At 36.4% G+C, this 23,874-nt stretch overlaps 1 protein-coding gene across 2 annotated transcripts in view; it reads right to left on the reverse strand.

Moving 5' to 3' along the window:
- The window catches only part of DCP2 (decapping mRNA 2), a 63,081-nt gene that overhangs the window by 20,766 nt on the left and 18,441 nt on the right, over window positions 1-23,874 (reverse strand). For both annotated transcript variants that reach the window (XM_036739404.1, XM_036739403.1), the window contains exons 5-7: window positions 6,714-6,866; window positions 6,397-6,509; window positions 6,206-6,313 (exon numbers count right to left, since the gene is read on the reverse strand). In XM_036739404.1, coding sequence (XP_036595299.1) covers window positions 6,206-6,313; window positions 6,397-6,509; window positions 6,714-6,866 — 374 coding nt within the window. The remainder of the gene's footprint in view (window positions 1-6,205; window positions 6,314-6,396; window positions 6,510-6,713; window positions 6,867-23,874) is intronic.

The raw sequence follows: 23,874 nt of genomic DNA on the forward strand, positions 1-23,874 counted from the left end.
ATCCTGAAAATCAAAGGAGAGATTAAAAAAATTCGAAGTCAGAAGGCTGTTGAACTAATAAATAAAGCCAGGAGCTGGTTTCATTAAAAAAAAAAACCAAAAACACAACAACAACAATGAAACAGATAAACCACTGATTGATTGATTTCATTTCTTTCCCCTCTTTTTTCTTTTTTTGTTTTGGGTTAATTTCATTTTAAAAAAGAAAGAAGAAAACCAAACTGCCAGGGTCAAAAATGAAAAGGGTCAGGGCAGCTAGGTGACACAATGGGTAGAGCACTGGCCCTGGAGTCAGGAGGACCTGAGTTCAAATCCGGCCTCAGACACTTGACACACTTACCAGCTGTGTGACCTTTGGGCAAGTCGCTTAACCCTAATTGCCCCGCCTTGCCCTCTCAGAAAAAAAAGAATATTTAAAAAAAAATGAAAAGAGTGAATTCACCACCATTGAAGAGGAAATTCAAGTAACTGTTAGTAGCTATTGTATCCAATTTTATGCCAATAAATCATAAAATCTAAGTGAAAGAAATATTTACAAAAATATAGGTTTCCCAGATTAACAGAAGAGGAAATAAAATACTTAAATAACCCTATCTCAGGGGGAGAAAAACCTGAACTAGTAAAAAATTAGCTCCCTAAGAAAAATCTCCAGAACCAGATGGATTTGCAAAGTGAATTCTACCAGACCTTTAAAGAACAATTAATTCCAATATCATATACACTGTCTGGAAAAATAGGCAAAGGAGTCCTACCAAATTCCTTTTAAGACACAAATATAGTGCTGATACATAAAATGAGGAAGAGCAAAAACAGAAAGAAAACTATAGACCAATTTCCCTAATGAATATTAATGCAAAAATTTTAAATAAAATACTACCAAGGAGATTACAGCAATATATCACAAAAATATGACTAGCTGGGATTTATACCAGGAATGCAAGGTTGGTTCAATATTAGGAAACTATAAGCATAATTAACCACATCAATAATTTGACCAATAAAAATCATATGATTATCTCAAAAGATGCAGAAATAGCTTTTGACAAAATGGAACATCCATTCCTATTTAAAAAAAAAAAACCTAGAGAGTAAAGGAAAAAATTACACCTTTCTCAAAGTACAATCAAGAGCAAGCATTATCTGTAATGAGGATAAACTTCTCAATAAGCCTTCTCAGTAAGATCAGGAATGATTCAAGGATGTCCATTATCACCACTATTATTCAATACTGTACTAGAAATGCTAGCTGTAGCAACAAAAGAAGAAAAAGAAATTGAAGGAATCAGAATGGCAATGGGGAAACAAAACTATCACTTTTTGCAGACAATATCAAGGTATACTTGGGGAACTCTAGATAATCAACTAAAAAGCTAGTTAAAACAATTAACAACTTTAGCAAAGTTGCAGGATATAAAATAAACCTACATAAATCATCAGCATTTCTATATCACCAATAACCTAGCAGAAAGAAATCAAATGAGAAATTTCAATATAAAATATCTGGGAATCTACCTGCCAAGACAAACCCAGGAATTATATGAACACAATCACCTTTTCCACAAATAAAGACAGATCTAAACAACTGGAAAATATTAATTGCTCATGGATAGGCTGAGATAATATAGTCAAAATGGCAATTTTACCTAAACTAGTTTACTTAATCAGTTTACTAATAAAATTACCAATTAATTATTCTATTTAACAAAAGAAATATTAACAAAATTCATCGGCAACAACAAAAGGTCAAGAATATCAAGGGAATCATTGAAAATAAATGTGAAGAAAGGTGACCAGATTTCAAACTATATTACAAAGCAGTAAAATATTCATTTTAAACAGAATTCTATTCCAATAAAATGATACAGATATCTTGTAAAATTCATTCTATGTAAAATTCAATTTTAATCATTCTATCACTTTTCTGTCTTGATTCTAAAGCTATAACACTTAATTTTTTTTTTTTGCAGGGGGGGAAGGCAGGGCAATTGGGGTTAAGTGACTTGCCCAAGGTCACACAGCTAGTAAGTGTGTCAAATGTCTAAAGCCGGATTTGAACTCAGGTACTCCTGACTCCAGGGCTGGTGCTCTACTCACTGTGCCACCTGGCTGCCCCAATATAACACTTAATCTTAACCCCATGCATTTAATGAAGTAAAGTTACAGTTGATTCAATTCTTTATACTTCTTTTTTTCTTTTCTTTTATTTATTTTTAGTTTTCAACATTCATTTCCACAAGATTTTGAGTTTCAAATTTTCTCCCCATCTCTCCCCTACCCCCCACTCCAAGATGACATACATTCTGATTACCCCTTCTCTAGTCTGCCCTCCCTTCTATTCCCACACTTCCCCCCCACCCCTATCCCCTTCCCTCTTACTTTCTTGTAGGGCAAGATAGATTTCTGTACCCCCTTGCCTCTATATCTTATTTCCCAGTTGCATGTAAAGACAATTTTTAACATTTGTTTTTAAAACTTTGAGATCCATATTCTCTCCCTTCTTCTCTCCCTATCCAACCTCACTGAGAAGGCAAGCAATTCAATATAGATTATACCTGTGTAGTTATGCAAAACATTTCCATAACAGTCATATTGTGAAAGATTTTATTTCCCTCCACCCTATCCTGCTCCCCATTTATTCAATTTTCTCCTTTGACCCTGTCCTTTTTCAAAAGTGTCTGCTTCTGACCACACCCTCCCCTAAATCTGCCCTCACTTCTATCAACCACTCCCCCCCTTATCCCTTTCCTCCTTAATTTCCTGTAGGGTAAAGTAATGAATTTAGTGTGTATGTTATTCCTTCCTGAAGCCAAATCTGATAAAAGTAAGGTTGACTAATTCCCTTTTACCTCCCCCCTCTTCCCCTCCATTGTAATAGCTTTTTCTTGCCTCTTTTATGTGAGATAATTTACCCTATTCTATCTCTCCCTTTCTCCCCCCCAATATAGCTCTCTCTCTCTCTCAGCCCTTAATTTTATTTTTTAGATATCATTCCTTCATATTCAACTCACCCTGTGCCGTGTGTGTGTGTGTGTGTGTGTGTGTGTGTGTGTACACACACCTTTCAACTACCCTAATGCTGAGAAATGTCTCATGAGTTACAAATATCACTTTAACATGTAGGAATGTAAACAGTTCAACTTTAAAAAGTCCCTTATGATTTCTCTTTCCTGTTTACCTTTTCATGCTGCTCTTGATTCTTGTATTTAAAAGTCAAATTTTCTATTCAGCTCTGGTCTTTTCATCAAGAAGGCTAGAGAGTCTTCTATTTCATTGAAGTCCATTTTGTTTCCCTGAAGTATTATATTCAGTTTTGCAGGGTGGTTGATTCTTGGTTTTAATCCTAGCTCCTCTGACCTCCAGAATATCATATTCCAAGCCTTTTGATCCCTTCATGTAGAAGCTGCTAGATCTTGTGCTATCCTGATTCTGTTTCCACAATACTTGAATTGTTTCTTTCTGGCTGCTTGTAATATTTTCTCCTTGACCTGGGAACGCTGGAATTTGGCTACAATATTCCTAGGTGTTTTCCTTTTGGGATCTTTTTCAAGAGGTGATCAGTGGATTCTTTCAACTTCTATCTTACTCTCTCATTCTAGAATATCAGGGCAGTTTTGCTTGATAATTTCTTGAAAGATGAAGTCTAGGCTCTTTTTTTGATCATGGCTTTCAAGTAGTCCAATCATTGTAAAATTCTCTCTCCCGGATCTATTTTCCAGGTCAGTGGTTTTTCCAATGAGATATTTCATGTTGTCTTCTATTTTTTTATTCTTTTGATTCTGTTTTATAAATTCTTGATTTCTCATAAAGTCATTAGCTTCCACTTCCTCCATTCTAATTTTTAAGAAATTATTTTCTTCAGTGGTCTTTTGGACCTCCTTTTCCATTTGGCCCATTCTGCTCTTCAAGGCATTCTTCTCCTCATTGGCTTTTTGGAGCTCTTTTACCATTTGGGTTAGTCTATTTTTTAAGGTGTTATTTTGTTTAGTATTTTGGCAGTGGCGGGGGGGGAATCTTCTTTAGCAATATATTGACTCATTTTTCATGATTTTCTTACATCACTCTCATTTCTCTTCCCAATTTTTCCTCTACTTCTCTTACTTGATTTTCAAACACCTTTTTTAGCTCTTCCATGGCCTGAGACCAATTCATATTTTTCTTGGAGGCTTTGGATGTAGAAACTTTGACTCTGTTGTCTTCTTCTGGCTGTATGATTTGATCTTCTTTGTCACCAAAGTAAGATTCTATGGTCTGATTTTTTCACATAGTTTGTTCATTTTCCCAGGCAATTACTTGACTTTTGAGCTCTTTGTCAAGGTAGGACTCTGCTTCCAGAGTGGAGAGTGCTCTGTCCCAAGTTTCAAGGGCTTTGTGTAGCTGTTGTCAGAGATACTTCTAGGTACCTGTAAATTTTCAGTTCTTCTAAGGTGGTATGATCAAAGGAGAGGTGTTTACTCTTTTCTTGGCCTGTGCTCTGGTCTATGAGTTACCACAAGCACTCTCTTCTGCCTTGGAACTGTGAGGAGGATTCCCTGTTCTCAGCTGCCACAAGCTGTGTCACGCCAGTGCTCTTCCTCACCCCAGGACCATCACCCAGGACTGCCACCCAGATCCCAGCAGGGCAAAGCAAGAGAATCCTGCTTCAGTGCCAGCAAAGAGATCCCTGCAATCCCCCTCTGATCAGTCACTTGATCCCCGCCACTATCTGTGGGCTTGGAGCTCCGGGAAGCAGCCCCTGCTGCTGCCGCCACCACTACCACCTCCGTTATCCCAAGGCTGGACCTCACTCTTCTTTCACCCAGGTCCAAAAGAGTTTCTCCACTAACCTTCTACTTTGTCTTTGGCATTTATGGGTTGAAAAGTCTGGAAATTGCCACAGCTGCCAATGATTCAATCCCCTGAGGGATTGTGCCAGCGTGGCCCACACTGGACTACACTCCTGCTCCCAGCCCAGTGTGATAGAACCTTCCTATTGATCTTCCAGGTTGTCTTGGGCTGGAGATTTGTTTCACTCTGTCATTTTGTGGGTTCTGTAGTTCTAGAATTTGTTTAGAGTCACTTTTTACAGGTATTTGGAGAGAGGTTTGGGGAGGAGCTCAAGCAAGTCCCTGCTTTTGCTCTGCCATCTTGGCTCCGCCCCCAATTCTTTATAATTCTAAAATACATTTTAATGATGTATCCTCCACCTCACTGCCAAATAACTCAGTTCTACTGTCAGAGGTAAACTCAAATTTCCTTAACCAAAACATTTTTGGATTTAAAAATAAGACATAAGCATCTTTAACCTTTTACTTTAGAAGAAAGACATCTTGTCTGGCACCCTGAAATTTTTCAGTTTCCTCTCCTGTAAAAACCAATACAATTTATACAAAATCACTTTACCAAAAGAATACCTTTCAGTGAATTGATCGAAATTAGTCAAAACGAAATATAGACTATGAACAACAATAATTAGTCTAGAGGAAATAAAGGCTATGATCAAAAATGTACTAGGTGCTGTGGAGGACAAAAGACATTATGCTTAGGAAGCAGTTGAGGTTTTAAACAAGGTATTATTGAGACACAGAAAAGTAGGCTAAAATTTCACTTTGAGGAACAGTAAAATCCTAAGTTAAATCAAATCTTTTGTTAGCTAATACAAATTTGGAAAACAAAAGTAGAACATTATGTATTTTTACTATCTGAATCAAACAGATTTGTATTCTACCTATTACAACTGATTACCACGTGAAAAGAACCTCAGGAAATGAATAAGGAGATTTTTCAGTTCCTAACTGCATCTTTTCATCTTAAAGGGATCACCTTCTTAAATCTGCCACACTCAAAACATGCCTAAAATCTATAATTAATCTTTGTAGTCTCATCAAAGACCTTAGCAACTCTTTTATATTAAAGAAAACTCAAGGAATATTTTTCTAGTCATGAAAGTATAACCAATAGATATTATAGTGCCGGGCCTGGAGTCAGGAAGACTCATCATCCTGAGCTAAATTCCGTCCTCGGACACTTACTAGCTGTGTGATCCTGGTTCAGTTACTTAACCCTGTTTGCCTCAGTTCCTCATCTGTAAAATGGGCTGAAAAGTGAATTAGCAAACTACTCCAAGTGGTGCCAAGTCACAAAGAGTTGGATACGATTAAACCAAACAACAACAATAACAAATTTTAAACTATCACAAAGCAAGAGTCATATAAACATGATTCCTTACCTCATTTTCTCCACATTAGGTTTAGCTGGTGTCCCACTAGCTGATGAAAACCCATTATCACTGTCTGAAGAATCCCCAAACCTTCGAGAAATCCAGTCCCTTAGTGGTCTGTGAAAATAATTGTAGCTTTTATCTTTCAATTATTAGAATTATAGCATGTAAAGCCTGTATTTTAAGTACCAAAAACATACTTGATAAACGGAATGGCCATGAAGAATTTGTTAGGTGCCAAACCAAGTTTTGACTTTGGGGTCATGTCATTTCTATGACAGGGTAATTTCTCAATTGAGAACCAATCAATATTCTGAAAGAGAGTAAAAAAATTCCTTTTGTTAATAAACCAAATAGAGCTGAGACTGAAGAAGTAGCAGTATCAAGCTAGAGTTTGCTAATCTTAATCTAAAAGTAATCCAGCATGCTTTGTACTTTTTTTTTTAACTACTCTGTACAAAAAGAATAAGCACTGGCATTGGGTAGAAACATATACATGTTTTCACTTGTTATATACCCGAATCTCTCTTCTGGTTTTTGGATTGAATTTTGTATCCTTTGGAATTCCTGGGATGATGTACAAACGAGCTAGTTGGTCATTGATTCTCAGTTCAATGTAATCATCCTTGCAAATGTAATCTCTGATATCAAAACCAGTTTCTTCAAAGACCTAAAAGTTAAAAAATTTAGAAATATTTAAATTCAACCATAAGGCAATTTTAAAAAATGTATTCATTTTATAAACAAAATAATTACTGTAAAATAAAATAAAATAAAAGATAATGTTTTCAATAAAGTCTTTATTCTCAAATTTATACTTGGAGCTGTGGATTTATGGTGTTTAGATCAGGAAATATTTTAATAACAATATCTAGTATTGCCCAACAAGAGTACAAAGCTACTCTAAAGACACATCATGAATTCACTAGGAGCTGAAGCGTTCCATAAAATTCGGTCTATCGCTTCTCCCTTACATAGACTACTGCAGAAATCACTATCATGGCTACGCAATCACTTTAGGGGCAGGTAGATGGCGCCGTGGACAGAGTGCTGAGCTTTGAGTCAGGAGGACCTGAGTTCAAATAAGGCCTCAGACACTAGCTGTCTGACCCTGGCCAAATCATTTAAACCTATTTGCCTCAGTTTCCTCATCTGCAAAATGAGGTGGAGGAGAAAATGGCAGACCATATCTTTTCCAAGAAAAGCCTCAAAAGGGGTCACGAAGAGTTGGACATGGCTGAAAACACTAAACAATTCATTCTTTCCCTTCCCTTCTCCAAGTAAAACACTCAGTGTGTGTTTTTTAAGCTGAGTCCCAACATTCTTTGATAGCTGAAGCACAATTTTTGCTGATTTCAAGTTATTAAATCTCTCGTATGCAGTATTATAACTAGAATATCAAATGTGAATTGAAACAAATAGTAAGCTCTTTATGACACTGATTCATGAAACAAACAGGTGAGAATATTAATAATTTCCACCTACAAAACATTAAGGTTTGCAGAATGCTTTATATATTATCTCATCTGATCCTTGTAACAACCCTGTGAGGGAGATATTAAATTATTATCATTTTTACAGATGAGGAAACTGGGCCTGAGGGAAGGAGAAACTATAGGGGAAACACATATACTTGATCTGTATCACTCTCTCAAAATGGTCAGGAGAATCAAGCGAAGACAAACAGCTTTATAAACAAACACAATCCATTCTGTCTTCTGGCCAATGTCCTCTTGTTTCTAAATCTGATACTAAGATGGAGAAGCATCATCTGCAGGACTAGTCACTGAACCTTCTAAATTCTGAGGACTTGCTAAAAAATACATCATCCTTCCATTCTCCAAGGACATGAGTAAATTTGTACAATTTCAGTTAACTGTTCATGTTTATTTCCCTTGTGTTTCATGTGAAGTATCTAATTTGGTTATTCTATTACAATGTGTGTTGTTAAGCAAAATGGGCTCTTAGCACTTAGTTCAACAAGTGCCCTTGAAGAGTTTGGTTTGTTTCCTTTGAGTAAGTCAGTGTATTTCATTGAGCCTTACTAGGTGCTAAGCCCCAGGCCCAAAACCCTATTAGGTGTAAAACCTATGTGGGTGTGGATTGGTAACTAAGGTGGGGCCTAAGGTGGGGCTAACTCAGGGGAGGGCCTAGTTCACAAACGAGTTTGAGTGATAGGTTTGGGACATCAGGGGCTCTTAGACCACGTGGGTTTAAGTCGCCTCTTTGTGACGATTTTAGGTTATGTGGGTGAGTCGCATGTGTGACCCACCCCTGATGCTGAAAAAGATATAAAACCAGGGGTTGGCCTTCTATTCTTTGGAGCTCTTTCCCACAGCAGTGGTGGAGTGTGTGAGTCTGGGCTAGCCCTTGTTCTGAGCTCCCGGGCTGAACCTAGATGTTGATAACTATGAATAGTATTGGGTCTGTCTGTTTGTAATTTGTTTAAGTGCTCTCACTCATGATGGTGCTGATGCAGAGACTCCGGGCAGCTGCAGCTAAGGAGCTCTCCAGCTCGTAGACCTGGATGCTGAGACTTTGTTGAACTCTGGTAACTACATATTGGGATTTGAATCAGACAAGGTCTGTTGATGCTTACACTTTGTATTTTGCTCTGAGGCTCAAGGTGCTGGCTTTTTCCCCTGAACTAAGTGAATGATATTTGTATGCTGAATTAAAGTAAGCTTGTCAACCCCTTAACCTTGCTTTCCTTAGTTAAGCAGATCAAAAGAACCTGTGCTTTTGCAGCATTCCTGTTGTTAGGCTTTCACCCCCACAACAGCTGCTAGCCGGATTGTTGAAACATAATGTAAGTTCCTTGATTTTTAAAAATTAAATGTTTTATCAAAGACCTAATATTGAACATCAATAAAACTACCTTAACTTGTATTATAACTACTTAAATTCAATGAATAAAATGGGTTTTTTTCCCTATTTTTTCATGTCTACTACTAACAACTAAAACATCCACTCCTCTTCCCCACCTAGAAAGTGCTTTGATTTTAAGTGCCATGGTTCTCCCCCCTTTTTTTCCACAACTTCTCCAAATTTAGTGATGCTTTAAAAAGCTGGTAAATATTTGACAACGAATTTAAATAAAATGCAGATGTTACTCAAAAATGATCATATGACTTAAAATAAGTTTCACCCCTACTTTTAAGACTCATAAACCAAGGTAAATTATAAATACTTAAGAGTTTTCCTGTAGAAATACAATCCTTTGAAAGTCTAATGTAACAGTTATGTTCATATTTTAAGTGTTTTAACAAAAAGGGCTTCTATCACCACCACCATTTTGAGAGACTTATATACAGTACAATCAAATTTCAGACAAGTATAATGCAAAATGATAGGTAGTTATCACAGGTTTTCAATGCTAAGAGAATTAAGAAGGTATACTTACCCTGTAACTTACTACATTCACTTTACAATGAGGTATTTATTTACCAGTAGATAGTTTTAACTAATTACTAATTTCTGCAATATCCTAGAGAAAAAGTTAAATATCTATTCTCACACTAATCAAATCATTTTCTGAATCACAAAACACAAATTTCTTGGGACACAGAAGTAAAGAATGCTCTGAGGTACTATCTGTAACACTTTTTAAGCAAAAGTGAAACTAAAAAAGCAATACTATAGATTTTTTGCCTGCTATCTATGTACTGCAAAACCTACAGATCAAGGTTCCTTAGACAAAATCCTATCAAGCTGTTTTACAACTGCTTCTTAAAGCCAGCATTATCATCAATTATTCAAGCATTTATAAACCACCTGCAAGCATAGTGCTGGATGATTTGTGTTTATAAAGCTTTACTACTTCTGCAATTTACTAATTTTTCTATTTGATATCTGTTAAAGAAAGCCTTTACGAGATTATGTCTAAACAACTTTATAAAACAAATAAAAGTTGTTGTCCTTATGTTTCCATAAAATGAAGCAGTACTTTCCCTAGATTCTTGTTTTCTCAAGTAACTATTTATGAACTCTTTAATCCACAAATGGTTCAGCTAAACCATATTCAATAGATACAAGGGAAGCACAGAAGAGAAGTAATGGCAGTAACGAAACTACAGTATAATATAAGCAGTCAAATAAAAAATGATCAATCAAAAACCTAAATTAAAGTAAGAAAAATTAATGCCATAAAAGAAGGCAAAGTGGGGCAGCTGGGTGGTGAGCGAGCAGAGCACTGGCCCTGGAGTCAGAAGGATCTGAGTTCAAATCCGGCCTCACACACTTGACACATTCACTAGCTGTGTGACCTTGGGCAAGTCACTTAACCCCAATTGCCCTGCCTTTCCCCCTCCAAAAGGTAAAAAAAAGGCAAAGGGAAAGATCAAAGGTTAACAGTACAAGAGATTCAGAGCTTGAAGGAACTTAAAGGCTATGGAGTCCAATCCCCCACATAGATAAGGAAACTAAGGTACAGAGGTAATGACTTACCCAAAGTCATGCAGCTAGTAAGGGTGAGGCAGAATTTGATCACAAATGTTCCTGACTCTTAAGTCCATCCATTAGACAAGCTACTTCTCACAGGGAAGAAAGTGTAGTGGAATCAAAATATATGTCTATGGGGCACTTACATCCAAATTCAATTATTGTTAAGGCACATAAGGAATATAAACAATACGACTAAAAATTACCAAGAAATTCTACTTACATACTCTTGGGAAAGTTACTTTACCTCTCTGAGTCTTGATTTTCTCAACTACAAAAGAAGGGAATTGGACTAGATGACCTCCAAAGTCCCTTCCAGTCCCAAATCTATGTCCCTAGGAACCGAGCTATATAGTGGACTGGAATGAGCACTGGTTCAGAAGTCAGAGAACCTGGATTCAAATCCCACTTTTGACACTACCTCTAGAAGTGGGGGGGAGTTCACTTAACCTCATTGGGCCTTAGTTTCCTAAACTACAAAATGAACTATACTTTCCAGCTCTATACATTCCATAAAAGTCTATATTCCATAAAAGTCAGCAAGCTTACTGAGCCGAAAATCAATTGGTTCACATATTATTTAAAAGATACAACAGTACCACCAAGTGGCAAAACTACATATTGCTACTGCAAGATTAATGAATACATATTTTTCAGCAAGCCACAGTACCTTTACAAAAAAAAATGTATCATGTGCTAGGACATAAAATTTGTCCTGCCTCAACCTGTCTATTGACCTCCAATTTCATATCTCCAATTGTGTTTCAGACATCTTTAACAAGATGTCCACCAGACATCTTAAACTCAACATTTCCATTACCTCTAAATATTCTCCATATACTACTATTACTGTTCAGGGCAATGTCATCCTCCTAGTTCCTCAGGTTTACAACCTAAGAGTCACCCCGGTTTCCTTACTATCTCTCATTTTCCATGGCCAATGTGTTGCCAAGGCCTGTTGATTTCACCTTTGCAAGATTTCTCACATATGCTCCCTTATCTCCTCTGACACTGCTACCCCTGTGGTACATACCTCCATCACCACACACCTGGACTAATTCCTGTTGGTAGATGTGCCTGCCTGAAGACTCTCTTCACTCCAATCTATCCTCCATTCAACCACCAAAGTGGCTTTCTTTTAGGTCTGACACAGGTCTAACCATGTCATTCCCCTACTCAATAATCTCCTGTGGCTTCGATAATGCCTCCATGAGCAAATTCAAAACCGCTGATTGGCATTTAAAGTTATTCATAACCTAGCCCCCTCCTATCTTTCCAGTCTTTTCATACCTGTTAGATCCAGTGACACTGGAGTCCTTGCTGTTCCATTTTGGCTCTTCCTAGCTTAGGTATCAGCAGCATATTTGTGTCATAAAAGGAATTTGATAGGACTCTTTTGCCTATTTTCCCAAATAGTTTATATAGTATTGGAATTAATTGTTCTTTGAATGTTTGGTAGAATTCACCTGTAAATCAATCTGGCCATGGGGATTTTTTTCTTAGGCAGTTCACTGATGATTTGTTCAATTTCTTTTTCCAAAATTGGGTTGTGTTCTATTTCCTCTTCTGTTAATCTAGGCCAGGGCTGTCCAACCTTAGGTTTTTATTGAAACAATACATAATATATTTTGATTTGCCATTTTAGTGAGAGTTCTGCAGTAGCTTGGCTTCATTTACTAAAGTATTTATGTAAATTTCTATGCTTGTAGGCGGGCCATATAAATCACTCTTTCTTGGACAGCCCTGATCTAGGCAATTTATATTTTTGTAAGTATTCATCCATTTCACTTAGATGGTGAGATTCACTGGCATATAGTTGGGCAAAATAGCTCCTAATTATTGCTTTAATTTCCTCTTCACTGGTGGTTGAGTTCACCCATTTCCTTTTTGATACTGGTAATTTGGTTTTCTTTTTTTTTGATTCAGTTAACCAATGGTTTACTTATTTTGTCACTGTTTTCATAAAACCAGCTCTTAGTTTTATTTACTGGTTCAATGGTTTCCTTACTTTAAATTTTATTAATCTCTCCTTTGATTTTCAGAATTTCCAATTTGATGTTTAATTGGGGATTTTTAATTTCTTTTCTAGTTTTTTCAGTTGCATAACCAATTCATTGATCTCCTCTTTCTCTACTTTATCCATGTAAGCATTTAGTGATATATATTTCCCCCTAAGTACTCCTTTGGCTGTATCCCATAAATTTTGTTGTTGTCATTCTCTTTGATGAAATTATTGTTCCTATAATTTGTTCGCTGACCCATTCATTCTTTAGAATTAGTTTAGTTTCTACTTAATTTTTAATCTATCTTTCCATGGCTCTTTATTAAATGTAATTTTATTTCATCATGATCTGAAAAGGATGCATTTACTATGCCTTTCTACATTTGACTGTGAGGCTTTTATGCCCTAATAAATGGTCAATTTTTGTGTAGGTGCCATGTACTGCTGGGAGAAAAGTATATTCCTTTCTATCCCCATTCAATTTTCTCCAGAGGTCTAGCATAACTTTTCTAAAATTCTATTCACCTCCTTAACTTCTTGTTTATTTTATGATGAGAGGAGAAAGAAGAAAAAGCTGAGGTTCTCCACTAGTATAGTTTTACTGTCTATATCCTCCTGTAGCTCAGTGAACTTTTCCTTCTGCCTTTAGTGCTGGTATTACTTCATTGTCAATGGTACTTTTTAGCAAGATGTAGTCAACTTCCTAGTCTCTTTTTAATTAAGAGATTTATTTTTGCTTTGTCTAAGATCATGATTGCTACCTCTACTTTTTTTTTTTTTTACTTCAGCTGAAGCATAATATATTCTGCTCCAGTCTTTTACCTTTATTCTGCTTATGTCTCTCTGCTTCAGGTGTGTTTCTTGTAAACAATATACTGTAGGATTGTTTTTCAATAGATTCTACTATCCACTTCCATTTTATCTACTGGGAGCATTACATATTTATAAATAATGGGGAGCTCCCATTTATTATGAGAGCATTCATCCCATTCACATTCAGTTATGATTACTGTCTATTTCCCTCCATCCTATTTTCCTGTATTTATACTTTTCTCTCTTGCTCCTTTCACCGTCCTTCCTCACCAGTGTTTTTCTTCTGACCACTACCTCCCTCAATCTGCCCTCTTTTCTATCAGCCCACCATCCTTTTCTTGTCCTCCTCCCCTCCTAGTTCCCTATAGGGTAAGATAGATTTCTATACCCAACTGAGTATATATGCTAGTCCTTCTCTGAGCCAAATACAACGAGAGTAAAGTTCAAATAATGCTCACCCTACTCACTTCTTTCCTTCCACTGTAATAGGTCTTTTATTCTTTTTCATGTGATATAATTTACCCCATTCTGTCTTCCCCTTCCCTGTTCTCTCAAAGCAATCCTCTTAATTTTGTTTTTTTAATCATCCCAATCAAAGTCAATTTATACCCATGCTCTCAGTCCATATATACTCCCCTCTAATTGCCCCATCAGAAATACAGTTCTTGAGAGTTACAAGAATCATCTTTCTGTGTGGGGATGTAAGCAATTTAACCTTATTGACTAACTTGTGTTTTTTCTTTCCTGTTTACTTTTTTATGCTTCTCTTTAGTCTTGTATTTGAAAACTGAATTTTCTGTTCAGCTCTGGTCTTTCCATCAGGAATATTTGAAAGCCCCCTATTTCATTATCCATTTTTTCCCCTGAAAGATTACGATTAGTTTTCCTGGGTAGTTGATTCTTGGTTGTAATCCACACTCCTATGCCTTCTGGAATATCATATTCCAAGCCCTCTGATCCTTTAACATACAGCTGCTAAATCCTGTGTAATCCTGACTGTGACTCCTTGATATTTGAATTTTTTTTTTCTGGCTGCTTATAGTATTTTCTCCTTGACCTGAGAATCCTGGAATTTGTCTATACGATTTGCTGGAGTTTTCATTTTCAGGATCCCTTTTAGGAGATGATCAGTGGTATCTTTCAATTACTATTTTACTTTCTGTTCTAGGATATCAGAGCAATTTTCCTTGATAATTCCTTGGAAGATGCTGTCTAGACTTTTTTGTTCTTCTCTTGATCACAGCTTTCAAGCTGTCCAATAATTCTTAAATTACCTCTCCTGTATCTATTTTCCACATCAGCTGTTTTTCCAATGAGGTATTTTACATTTTCTCCTATTTTTTCATTCTTTTGATTCTGTTTGATTCTTAGGGTCTCATGGAGTCAATGGCTTCCTCTAGACCAATTCTAATTTTTAAGTAATGATTTTCTTGAGTGAACTTCCATTTGGCCAATTCTACTTTTAAGGAGTTGTTTTCTTCAGTGAATTTTTGTATATCTTTTTCCATTTTTTGTGCTTCTTTTACCAGGCTGTTGACTCTTTTTCATGGTTCCCTTGCATAACTCTAATTTCCCAATTTTTCTTCTACCTCTCTTACTTGATTTTTAAAATCCTTTTTCAGCCCTTCCAGGAGGACTTTTTGGGCCTGAGACCAATTCATATTTCTCGAGTCTTCACATGTAGGCATTTTACTGTCTTCTTCTGAGTTTGTATTTTGATCTTCACTGTCACCCAAGTAGCTTTCTATGGTCAGGTCTTTTTGTTGGTTTTTTTTTTGTTCATTTTCCAACCTATTTCATGACTTTTAAAGTTGAACTCTCCTTCTGAGGTACAGGGGGCACTGTCCCAAGCTTCTTATACCAAGAGCCAAGGGCCTGGTCACTAGCTTGCTGGGCTAGGGCCTTTGGGGCTGGAGGCTCACCTGCTGTCCTGAGGTCACCCACCCTAGTTGTTCCTACTGTACAGGGCCTCTGGAGCTGGCAGCTTCACCTGCTGTGCCAGACTACCAGGCCTGGCTACTATTGCCTGCAGCACCAGGGTTAGAGGCCTGACAGCTGGCCCACTGTGCTGTTGCCTGATTACCTCAGTTGGACCTCAGTTACTGACCTCTGCTGGGGCAGCAGGTCTCCCACTGACTTGCCCAGACACCACCTGCACTGGGCTGCACTCCCCTTTTACCCAAGTGAGACAGACCTTTCCTATAGTCCTTCTAAGTTATCTTGAGCAGGAAAACTTTCACCCCATCTTCTTGGGGGTTCTACCACCCCAGAATTCATTTTGAGGCTTGATTTTAAATTGTTTCAAGGAAAACTGGGGAAAGTTCAAGCAACTTTCTACCTTTTATCTTCACCATTTTGGCTCCTTCTTCCATCCTTGCTGTTCCAGGAATGAAACACTCCATCTTTCAGCTCCAGGCATTTTCTCTTACTGTGGACCATGAATTAAAGAGCTTTCCCATTTTATCTCTGCCTAATGCCTTCCTTGGCTTTCTTTAAGTCCCAACTAATATCCCATCTTCTATAGGAAGCCTTATCTCTGATGAACAACAAAGAAATAAATATCAACCAACATCTCTTACATCACAAAAATTAAATAAAATATTAGCAAAAAAACTATAGCAATATCCCAAAAAAGATGATATATTAAAACCAGTCTGGATATATACCAAGATAAAGGATTAGTTCAGTATCAGAAAAACTATAAATAAAACATTGTTCAGTCATTTTAGTCATGTCTGATTCTTTGTTACATCATTGGGGGTTTTCTTGGCAGAGATACTAGAATGGTTTGCCATTTCCTTTTCCAGCTATTTAACAAACAAGGTACCACAACTTGTTCAGCCATTCCCCAATTAATGGCATTCACTCAATTTCTAATACTTTGCCACCATAAAAAGAGCAGCTATACTTTTGTATATATAGGTCCTTTTCCTTTTATGTCTTTGAGGTACAGATTTAGTGACAGTAGTGCTAAGTAAAAGGGCATGCAGTTTTATAGCTCTTTGGGCATCATTCTAGATTGTTCTCCAAAAAGCCTGGACAAGTTCACAGCACCACCAACAGTGCATTAGAGTACCTATTTTTCCGTAACTCTTCTAGCATTTTGGTATCTGTTATTTTAATCTGCATTTCTCTAATTATTAGTGATTTCAATGCTTTTTTTCATGACAACTGACAGCTATGATTTCTTCTTCTGAAAGCTGCCTGTTTATATCCTTTAACCATTTATCAATTGGGGAATGGTTCTAATTTTTATAAATTTGACTCAATTCCCTATATTTTTAAGGAATGAGATTCATATCAGAGAAATTGTTATAAAAATTTCCCCCTGCTTCCCTCCTAATTTTTGCTGCATTTGTTTTGTTTCAAACAAAAAAATTTTAATTTCTTGTAATCAAAGTTATCCATTTTTACCTCCTGTAATCCTCTCACTAGGCCACAAATTTTTCTGTTACCTATAGATCTCATAGGCAATTTTTTTCCATGTTCCTCTAATTTGCTTATGAGATCACCCTTTATGTCTAAATCACATATCCATTTTGACCTTATCTTGCTTGGTACATTGAAATGTTGGTCTATACCTGGTTCCTGCCAGACTTTTCCCCCCAAGAGTTTTTTTTTTTTAATCAAATAGTGAGTTCCTGTCTCAATAGCTCAGACCATTGAGTTTATCAATTATTTGGTTACTGTACTCATTTACTATTCTATTATTTATTATTACTAATCTATTCCATTGATCAACAACTCTATTTCTTGTCCAGTATCAGATTGTTTTGATGATTACTTACCACTTTGTAAATTACATATTTTGAGATCTACCACTAGTAGGCTGCCTTCTTTCATTTTTTATTACTTGTCTTGATACTCGTGAAAGTTCACTCCACCAGGTGAATTTTATTCTTTTGTTTAGCTCCATAAAATAAATCTGTGGTAGTTTGATTGGTATAGCACTGAATAAGCAAATTAACTTAGGTAGTAACTGTTATTTTTATAATACTGCCTTAGCCAATACAGGAGCAACAAATTATTTCTCTAATTATTTAGATCTGTTATTTCACAAAAAGTATTTTGTAATAATGTTCATATAGTTCCTGGGTGTGTCTTGGCAGGTAGACTTCTAAGTATTTTCCAATGTGTGAAATTATTTTAAATGGAATTTATTTCTATCAAGTGGGTTCTGTTGGTAATATAGAAATGTTGATGGGTTTATTTTGTAGCCTACAACTTTGCTCAATGTAATTGTTTTGACTAGATTGTCAGTTGATTCTCTATATACATCAATTTGTCATCCGCAAAAAAGTGATAGTTTTGTTTCCCCATTGCCTATTCTAATATCTTCAATTTCTTTTTCCTGTCTTATTGATACTTGCTTCACCTCTGAAAACATTTTCATGTCAGTCATGTTGTGAAGGAAAACAGACAAAAAAAAAGAGAAAAATTAAGAGTATGCTTCAATCTGCATTTAGACTGCATCAGTTCTTCCTCTGGAGATGGGATAGCATTTTCATCATAAGTCCTTTGGAATTGTCTTGGATCACTGTATTACTGAGAATAACTAACTCGTTCACAGTACATCGTCATACAATGTTGCTGTTACTGTTCTTCTGGCTTCATTTTATATCAGTTCATACGTCTTTCCATATTTTTCTAAGAGCATCCTGCTAGTCATTTCTTATATTTGGCAGGGCAGTTGGGGTTAAGTGACTTGCCTAAGGTCACACAGCTAGTACATGTGTCAAGTGTCTGAGGCTGGATTTGAACTCAGGTCCTGACTCCAGGGCCAGTGCTCTACTCGCTGCGCCACCTAGCTGCCCCAGTCATTTCTTATATTACAATACAATTCCATCGCAAGTTATCTACCACAACTTGTTCAGCCATTCCCCAATTCATGGGCATCCCTTCAATTTTCAATTCTTTGCTACTGCTAAAAGAGCTGCTATAAATACTTTTGTATATGTGGGTCTTTTTTCCTTTTGATCTCTTTGGGATATAGACCTAATAGTGGTATTACCTGGTCAAAAGGTATTCATGGTTTTATAGCTCTTTGGACATAATTCCAAATTGCTCTCCAGAATGTTTGGATCAGTTCACAACTCCAAAAGTAATGCATTAGTTTCAATTATCCCACATCCCCTCTAATATTTGTCACTTTCCTTTTCTGTCATATTAGCCAATCTGATAGGTGTAAGATGGTAGCTCAGAATTATTTGTTTGCATTTGTCTAATCCAGGGCTGTCCAACCTTTGGTTTTTATTGAAACAATAGACAACATATTTTGATTTGCCATTTTAGTGAGAGCTCTGTGGTAGCTTGGCTTTGTTTACTAAAGCATTTACGTAAATTTATGCTTGTAGGCGGGCGTAAATCCCACGCTGCATTTTGGACAGCCTGGATCAATAGAGATTTTAAGCATTTTTTCATATTACTATAGATACCTTTGATCACATCACCTGCAAAGTGCCTGTTCGTTTCCTCTTAGAATTTGTTAATTGGGGAATGGCTCTTACTTTTATAAATTTGATTCAGTTCCCTATGTTTGAGAAATGGGGCCTTTATCAGAGAAACTTGCTAAAAAAAAAACCCTTTTTTTTAAAATAATGATTACTATGTATTTCCTTCCATCCTACCTTCTTGCCTTTCATGGTCTATCCGCAAGTGTTTTGCTTCTATTGCCTCCCCCAATCCACCCTCCCTCAGCCCCATCCTTCTTACCCTCTTCTTCTTCCTAGTTTCCTATGTGGTAAGATTTCTATATCCAACTGAGTGTGTATGTTATTCCTTGAGATAATTCCAGTGAAAATAAGGTTCACTCTCTCCTCCCAATTTCTCCCATCTTGCCCTGCACTGTAAAAGTCCTTTCATACCTCTTTAATGTCAGATAATTTACCTCATTCTATCTCTTCCTTTCCCCTTCTCCCAGTGCAATCTTCTTTCTCATCCCTTTATTTTTTTAGATACCATCCCATCATATTCCATTCACACCCATGCCCTCTATGTGCACTCCTTCTAACTGCTCTAATAATGAGGAAGTTCTTAGGAATTACAACTATCATCTTCCCATGTAGGAATGTAAACAGTTAACATTATTAAGACCCTTCTGATTTCTCTTTCCTGTTTTCCTTTTTATGCTTCTCTTGAGTCTTGTATTTGAAAGTCAAATTTTCCATTTGGCTTGGGTCTTTTCATCAGAAATGCTTCAAATTACTCTATTTCATTGAATATGCATTTTCCCCCGAATAGTTATACTCAGTTTTGCTAGGGAGGTTATTCTTGGTCATAATTCTAGCTAATTTGCCCTGTGGATATCATATTCCAAACCTTCCATTACTTTAATGTAGAAGCTGCTAAATCTTGTGTGGCTGTGCCTCCATACCTGAATTATTTCTTCCTCTCTGCTTGCAAAATTTTCTCCATGACCTGGGAGCTCTGAAATTTGGCTATAATATTCCTAGGACTTTACATTTTGGGTTCTCTTTCAGGAGGTGACCATTTTCTATTTCTATTTTACTCTCTGGATCTAAGATAACAGGGTAGGATTCCTTGATAATTTCTTGAAAAATTTCTTATAGCCTTTTTTTTTTTTTAGATCACATGTTACAGGTAGTCCAATAATTCTTAAGTTATCTTTCCTGGATCTATTTTTAAGTCAGTTGTTTTTCCAATGAGATATTTCATACTGTCTTCTATTTTTCCATTCCTTTAATTTTTGTCTCTTGCATCTTGATAGCTCATGAAGTCATTACCTTCCATTTGCCCAATTCTAATTTTTAAGGAATTATTTTCTTCAGTGTACCTCCTTTCCCATTTGGCTGATTCTACTTTTCAAGTTCTTTCAGTGATTTTTGTGCCTCTTTTCCCATGTGATCAATCCTACTTTTTAAGTTCTTTTCTTCAATGTATTTCTGTGCCTCTTTTACTATTTGGCCTATTCTATTTTTTAAGGTGTTAATTTCTTCAGCATTTTTTAGTGCCTCCTTTGCCAAGCTGTTGACTTTCATGATTTTCTTGCATTACTCATTTCTTTTCCCAATTTTTCTTCTACTTCTTGATTAAAAAAAACTGAGATTGCTTCTGTGATGACCTGTGTAGATAACCCCTAGGGAAGGAAACTCCCTCTACCAACAGAGGTCAGCACCTTTTCTGCAACTTTTAGAATATTCATAACTGGGGTATCAGGAAAGGCCTCGGGTAGCATGTCACACCGATTCTCAGAGTTGGAAGTAGAGATGAAATGTCTTCTAGATATATTGTAGGTGACTACTAGTGCAAAGTCTGGAAATGGAACGTTGTATAAGAGGAAAAGCTACGGGACAGCTGACTGGAAAAGAGTGTGTGAAGGGGACTGATACGAAATAAGACTGAAAATATAGGTGGACATCAGTTTGTATGAGATTTTAAATGTCAGGCTTACAATTTTAGATTTTATCCTAGGGTCATTAAAAAGGCATTGAAGACTGTTTTTAGGGGTCATGGTGTAATATGGCCAGATTTATGTTTTAGATCAATTTGGCAGCTGTGTGCAGGATGGATTGGAGTGAATCAGCATCAGGAACAATTGCTTACAGTCACAAAATTGTTACGTCGCAGAGCTTGGACTTGAAAGCTTTTCCCTTTAGAGGATTTTTTTCAAAAGCTGCAGTATACTAGTAGAACTTTTTTCTCCCCCTAAAGATAGAGCAGAGGATATTTTAACAAGATACTTCATCTTTTCAAATGTGTTCATTTTGTATTCTCATGATTTTTTTTTTCTGGTTTGTTTTTGTGATGTGAGCCTCTGTCTGGGGGAAATTGATTCTTTTTTCCTTCCTCCTTCTTATTCAGAGATAATTCCATATAGGGTATCATACAGTTACCTGTGGGTGTTCTGCCGAAAGGAATGTAAATTTTGATTGCTGAAACCACATATTTAGGGTTTATGGGCTAGATTTTTTTCCTTAAGGACAATGCCGTAAAACTAAATCACTCTGGCTCTCACTGATTGCCCTACAATAGGTCCCAGGCCAAGCCCCACTTAGTCACTGTTTGGGCCCTGATTGGCTCAGAGTGAATGTAAATAGCAATTACTTCCATTTTGACCAGAAACCCAGCGGATCTTCCCCTCCCATATTGAGTTGTTTTTTTTTTTTGACTAGGTAAAAGAGGTCATTTTCTGCCTCATTTCTTACCTAGCCTTAATTATTGAATAGGTGTTGCCTCAGTCAAACTGAGACCTGTTGAAGACCTTAAAAGGCCAAGGTCTCCCACTGCATCCAGGGCCATGTCATCCTGATCTATATCTTGCAACTGGACCCAGATGGCTCTGCAGGAGAAAGTGAAGCTGGTGACTTTGCACAGCCCTCCCTCACTTAAATACAATTCATTTGCATGTCATGGCATCACCTCCCTGATGTCATGGTCCTCTTCAAGAACGAAGGACAAACAACAATAACAACAATTTCTGTATCACAGAAGCAATCTGGTAGGACCACTTTATTTTTTCAAATGTTTTGCATAGTACTGGAATTGTTCTTTAAATGGTAGGATTTGCTTGAAAGTTCATATGGCGCTGTGTATTTTTCCTTAGGGAGCTCATCTGAAGGCATATTCAATTTCTCTATCTAAAACAGGGTTAAGAATTCTATTTTCTGTTAATCTGGGAAATTTATATTTTTGTAAATATTCCTCCATTTCACTTAGAATGTCAAGTTTTACTGGCATATAAATGGGCAAAATAGCTCCTAATAATTGCTTTAATTTCATCTTCATTAGTTGTACATTTACCCTTTTAATTTTTGACATTGGTAATTTGGTTTTCTTCTTTGTCAGGAAATTGGGTTCCTGAAGATCTGGATATGACTGAAACAACTGAACAACCACCACCAATGGTTTATTTTATTGTTTTTTTCATAAAACCACCTTCTAGTTTTAAGTTCAATGGTTTTTTTTTTTGATTCAATTTTATTCATTTCTCCTTTGATTTTGAGAAATTCTTCTTTGGTATTTAATTTGGGATTTTTACTTTGTTCTTTTTCTAGTTATTTTTTTTCTTTAGTTGCATGCCCAATTACTTGATCTGCTTTCTCTATTTTACTGAAATAAGCATTTAGAGAGTACTGCTTTGGCTACATTCAACAAATTTTCATATATTGTTTCATTGTTATCATTAGCTTTAATGAAATTATTAATTTTTTAATGATTTCTTCTTTGACTCACTCATTGTTTGAGATTATTTACTTTCCTATTAATTTTTAATCCATGCTTCCAACACCGCTTATTGAATATTTGTTTGTATTGCACATTTGTGAAGTTTTTATGCCCCAATACATGGTCAGTTTTTGTGAAGGTGCCATGCCCCTCCCAGAAAATGGGAGGCAGCAATCAAAAGCTAAACAGGGAGACAGAGTAGAAATTCCCATTCAATTTTAGAGGTCCATCATATCTATCTTTTCTAAAATTCTGTTTATCTCTTTAACTTCTTTCTTATTTAATATTTAGAGTTGTCTGAGTGTGAGAGAGGTAAATCGAAGTTTCCCACCAGCAGTTTTATTGTCTGTCTTCTCATGAAACTCATTTACCTTTTCCTTCAAGAACCTGGATGCTATGCCATTTGGTGCATGTATCTTTCTTAGTATTAATAAATGGCAAAACAGATATAAAAAGGATATATACTTTCAGACAAAGTAATCAAAGCTATATATAGTCATAAATACAAATTAAAACAACTCTGAGCTACCACCCCACACCTATCAGATTGGTAAATGTGACAGAAAAGGAAAATGAAAAATGTTGGAGGGGATGTGGGAAAATTGAGACACTAATGCACTGTTAATGAAGTTGTATACTGATTCAACAATTCTATAGAGCAACTTGGAACTATGTCAAAGGGCTATAAAACCATGCATACCCTCTGATCAAACAATACCATTTCTGGGCCTGTATCTCAAAGAGATCAAAAACAAAAAGGAAAAGGACCTATATGTACAAAAATATTTATAGCAGCTCTTTTAGTGGTAGCAAAGGATTGGAAATTGAAGGGGTGTCCATCAATTGGGGAATGGCTAAACAAGTTGTGTATATCATTGTGACGGAATACTATTGTTCTATAAGAAACAAAATGCAGGATGCTCTCACAAAAACCTGGACTTACATGAAATGATTCTAAGTGAAATGAGCAGAACTCAGATAACACTGTATACAGTAATAGCAATACCTTATGATGATCAATTGTGAATGACTTAGCTATTCTCAGCAATACAATGATCCAAGACAATTCCAAAGGACTTATGATGAAAAACACTATCCATCTCCAGAGAAGGAACTGATGAGACTCTAAATGCAGATGGAAACACTCTTTCTTTACTTTCTTCATTTTTCTTTTTTGTCTGTGTTTTCTTTCACATGACTAACATGAAAATGTTTTGCATGACTGCATATGTATAACCTA

Source organism: Trichosurus vulpecula, chromosome 9, assembly GCF_011100635.1.
Source record: "Trichosurus vulpecula isolate mTriVul1 chromosome 9, mTriVul1.pri, whole genome shotgun sequence".
Lineage (NCBI taxonomy): Eukaryota > Metazoa > Chordata > Mammalia > Diprotodontia > Phalangeridae > Trichosurus > Trichosurus vulpecula.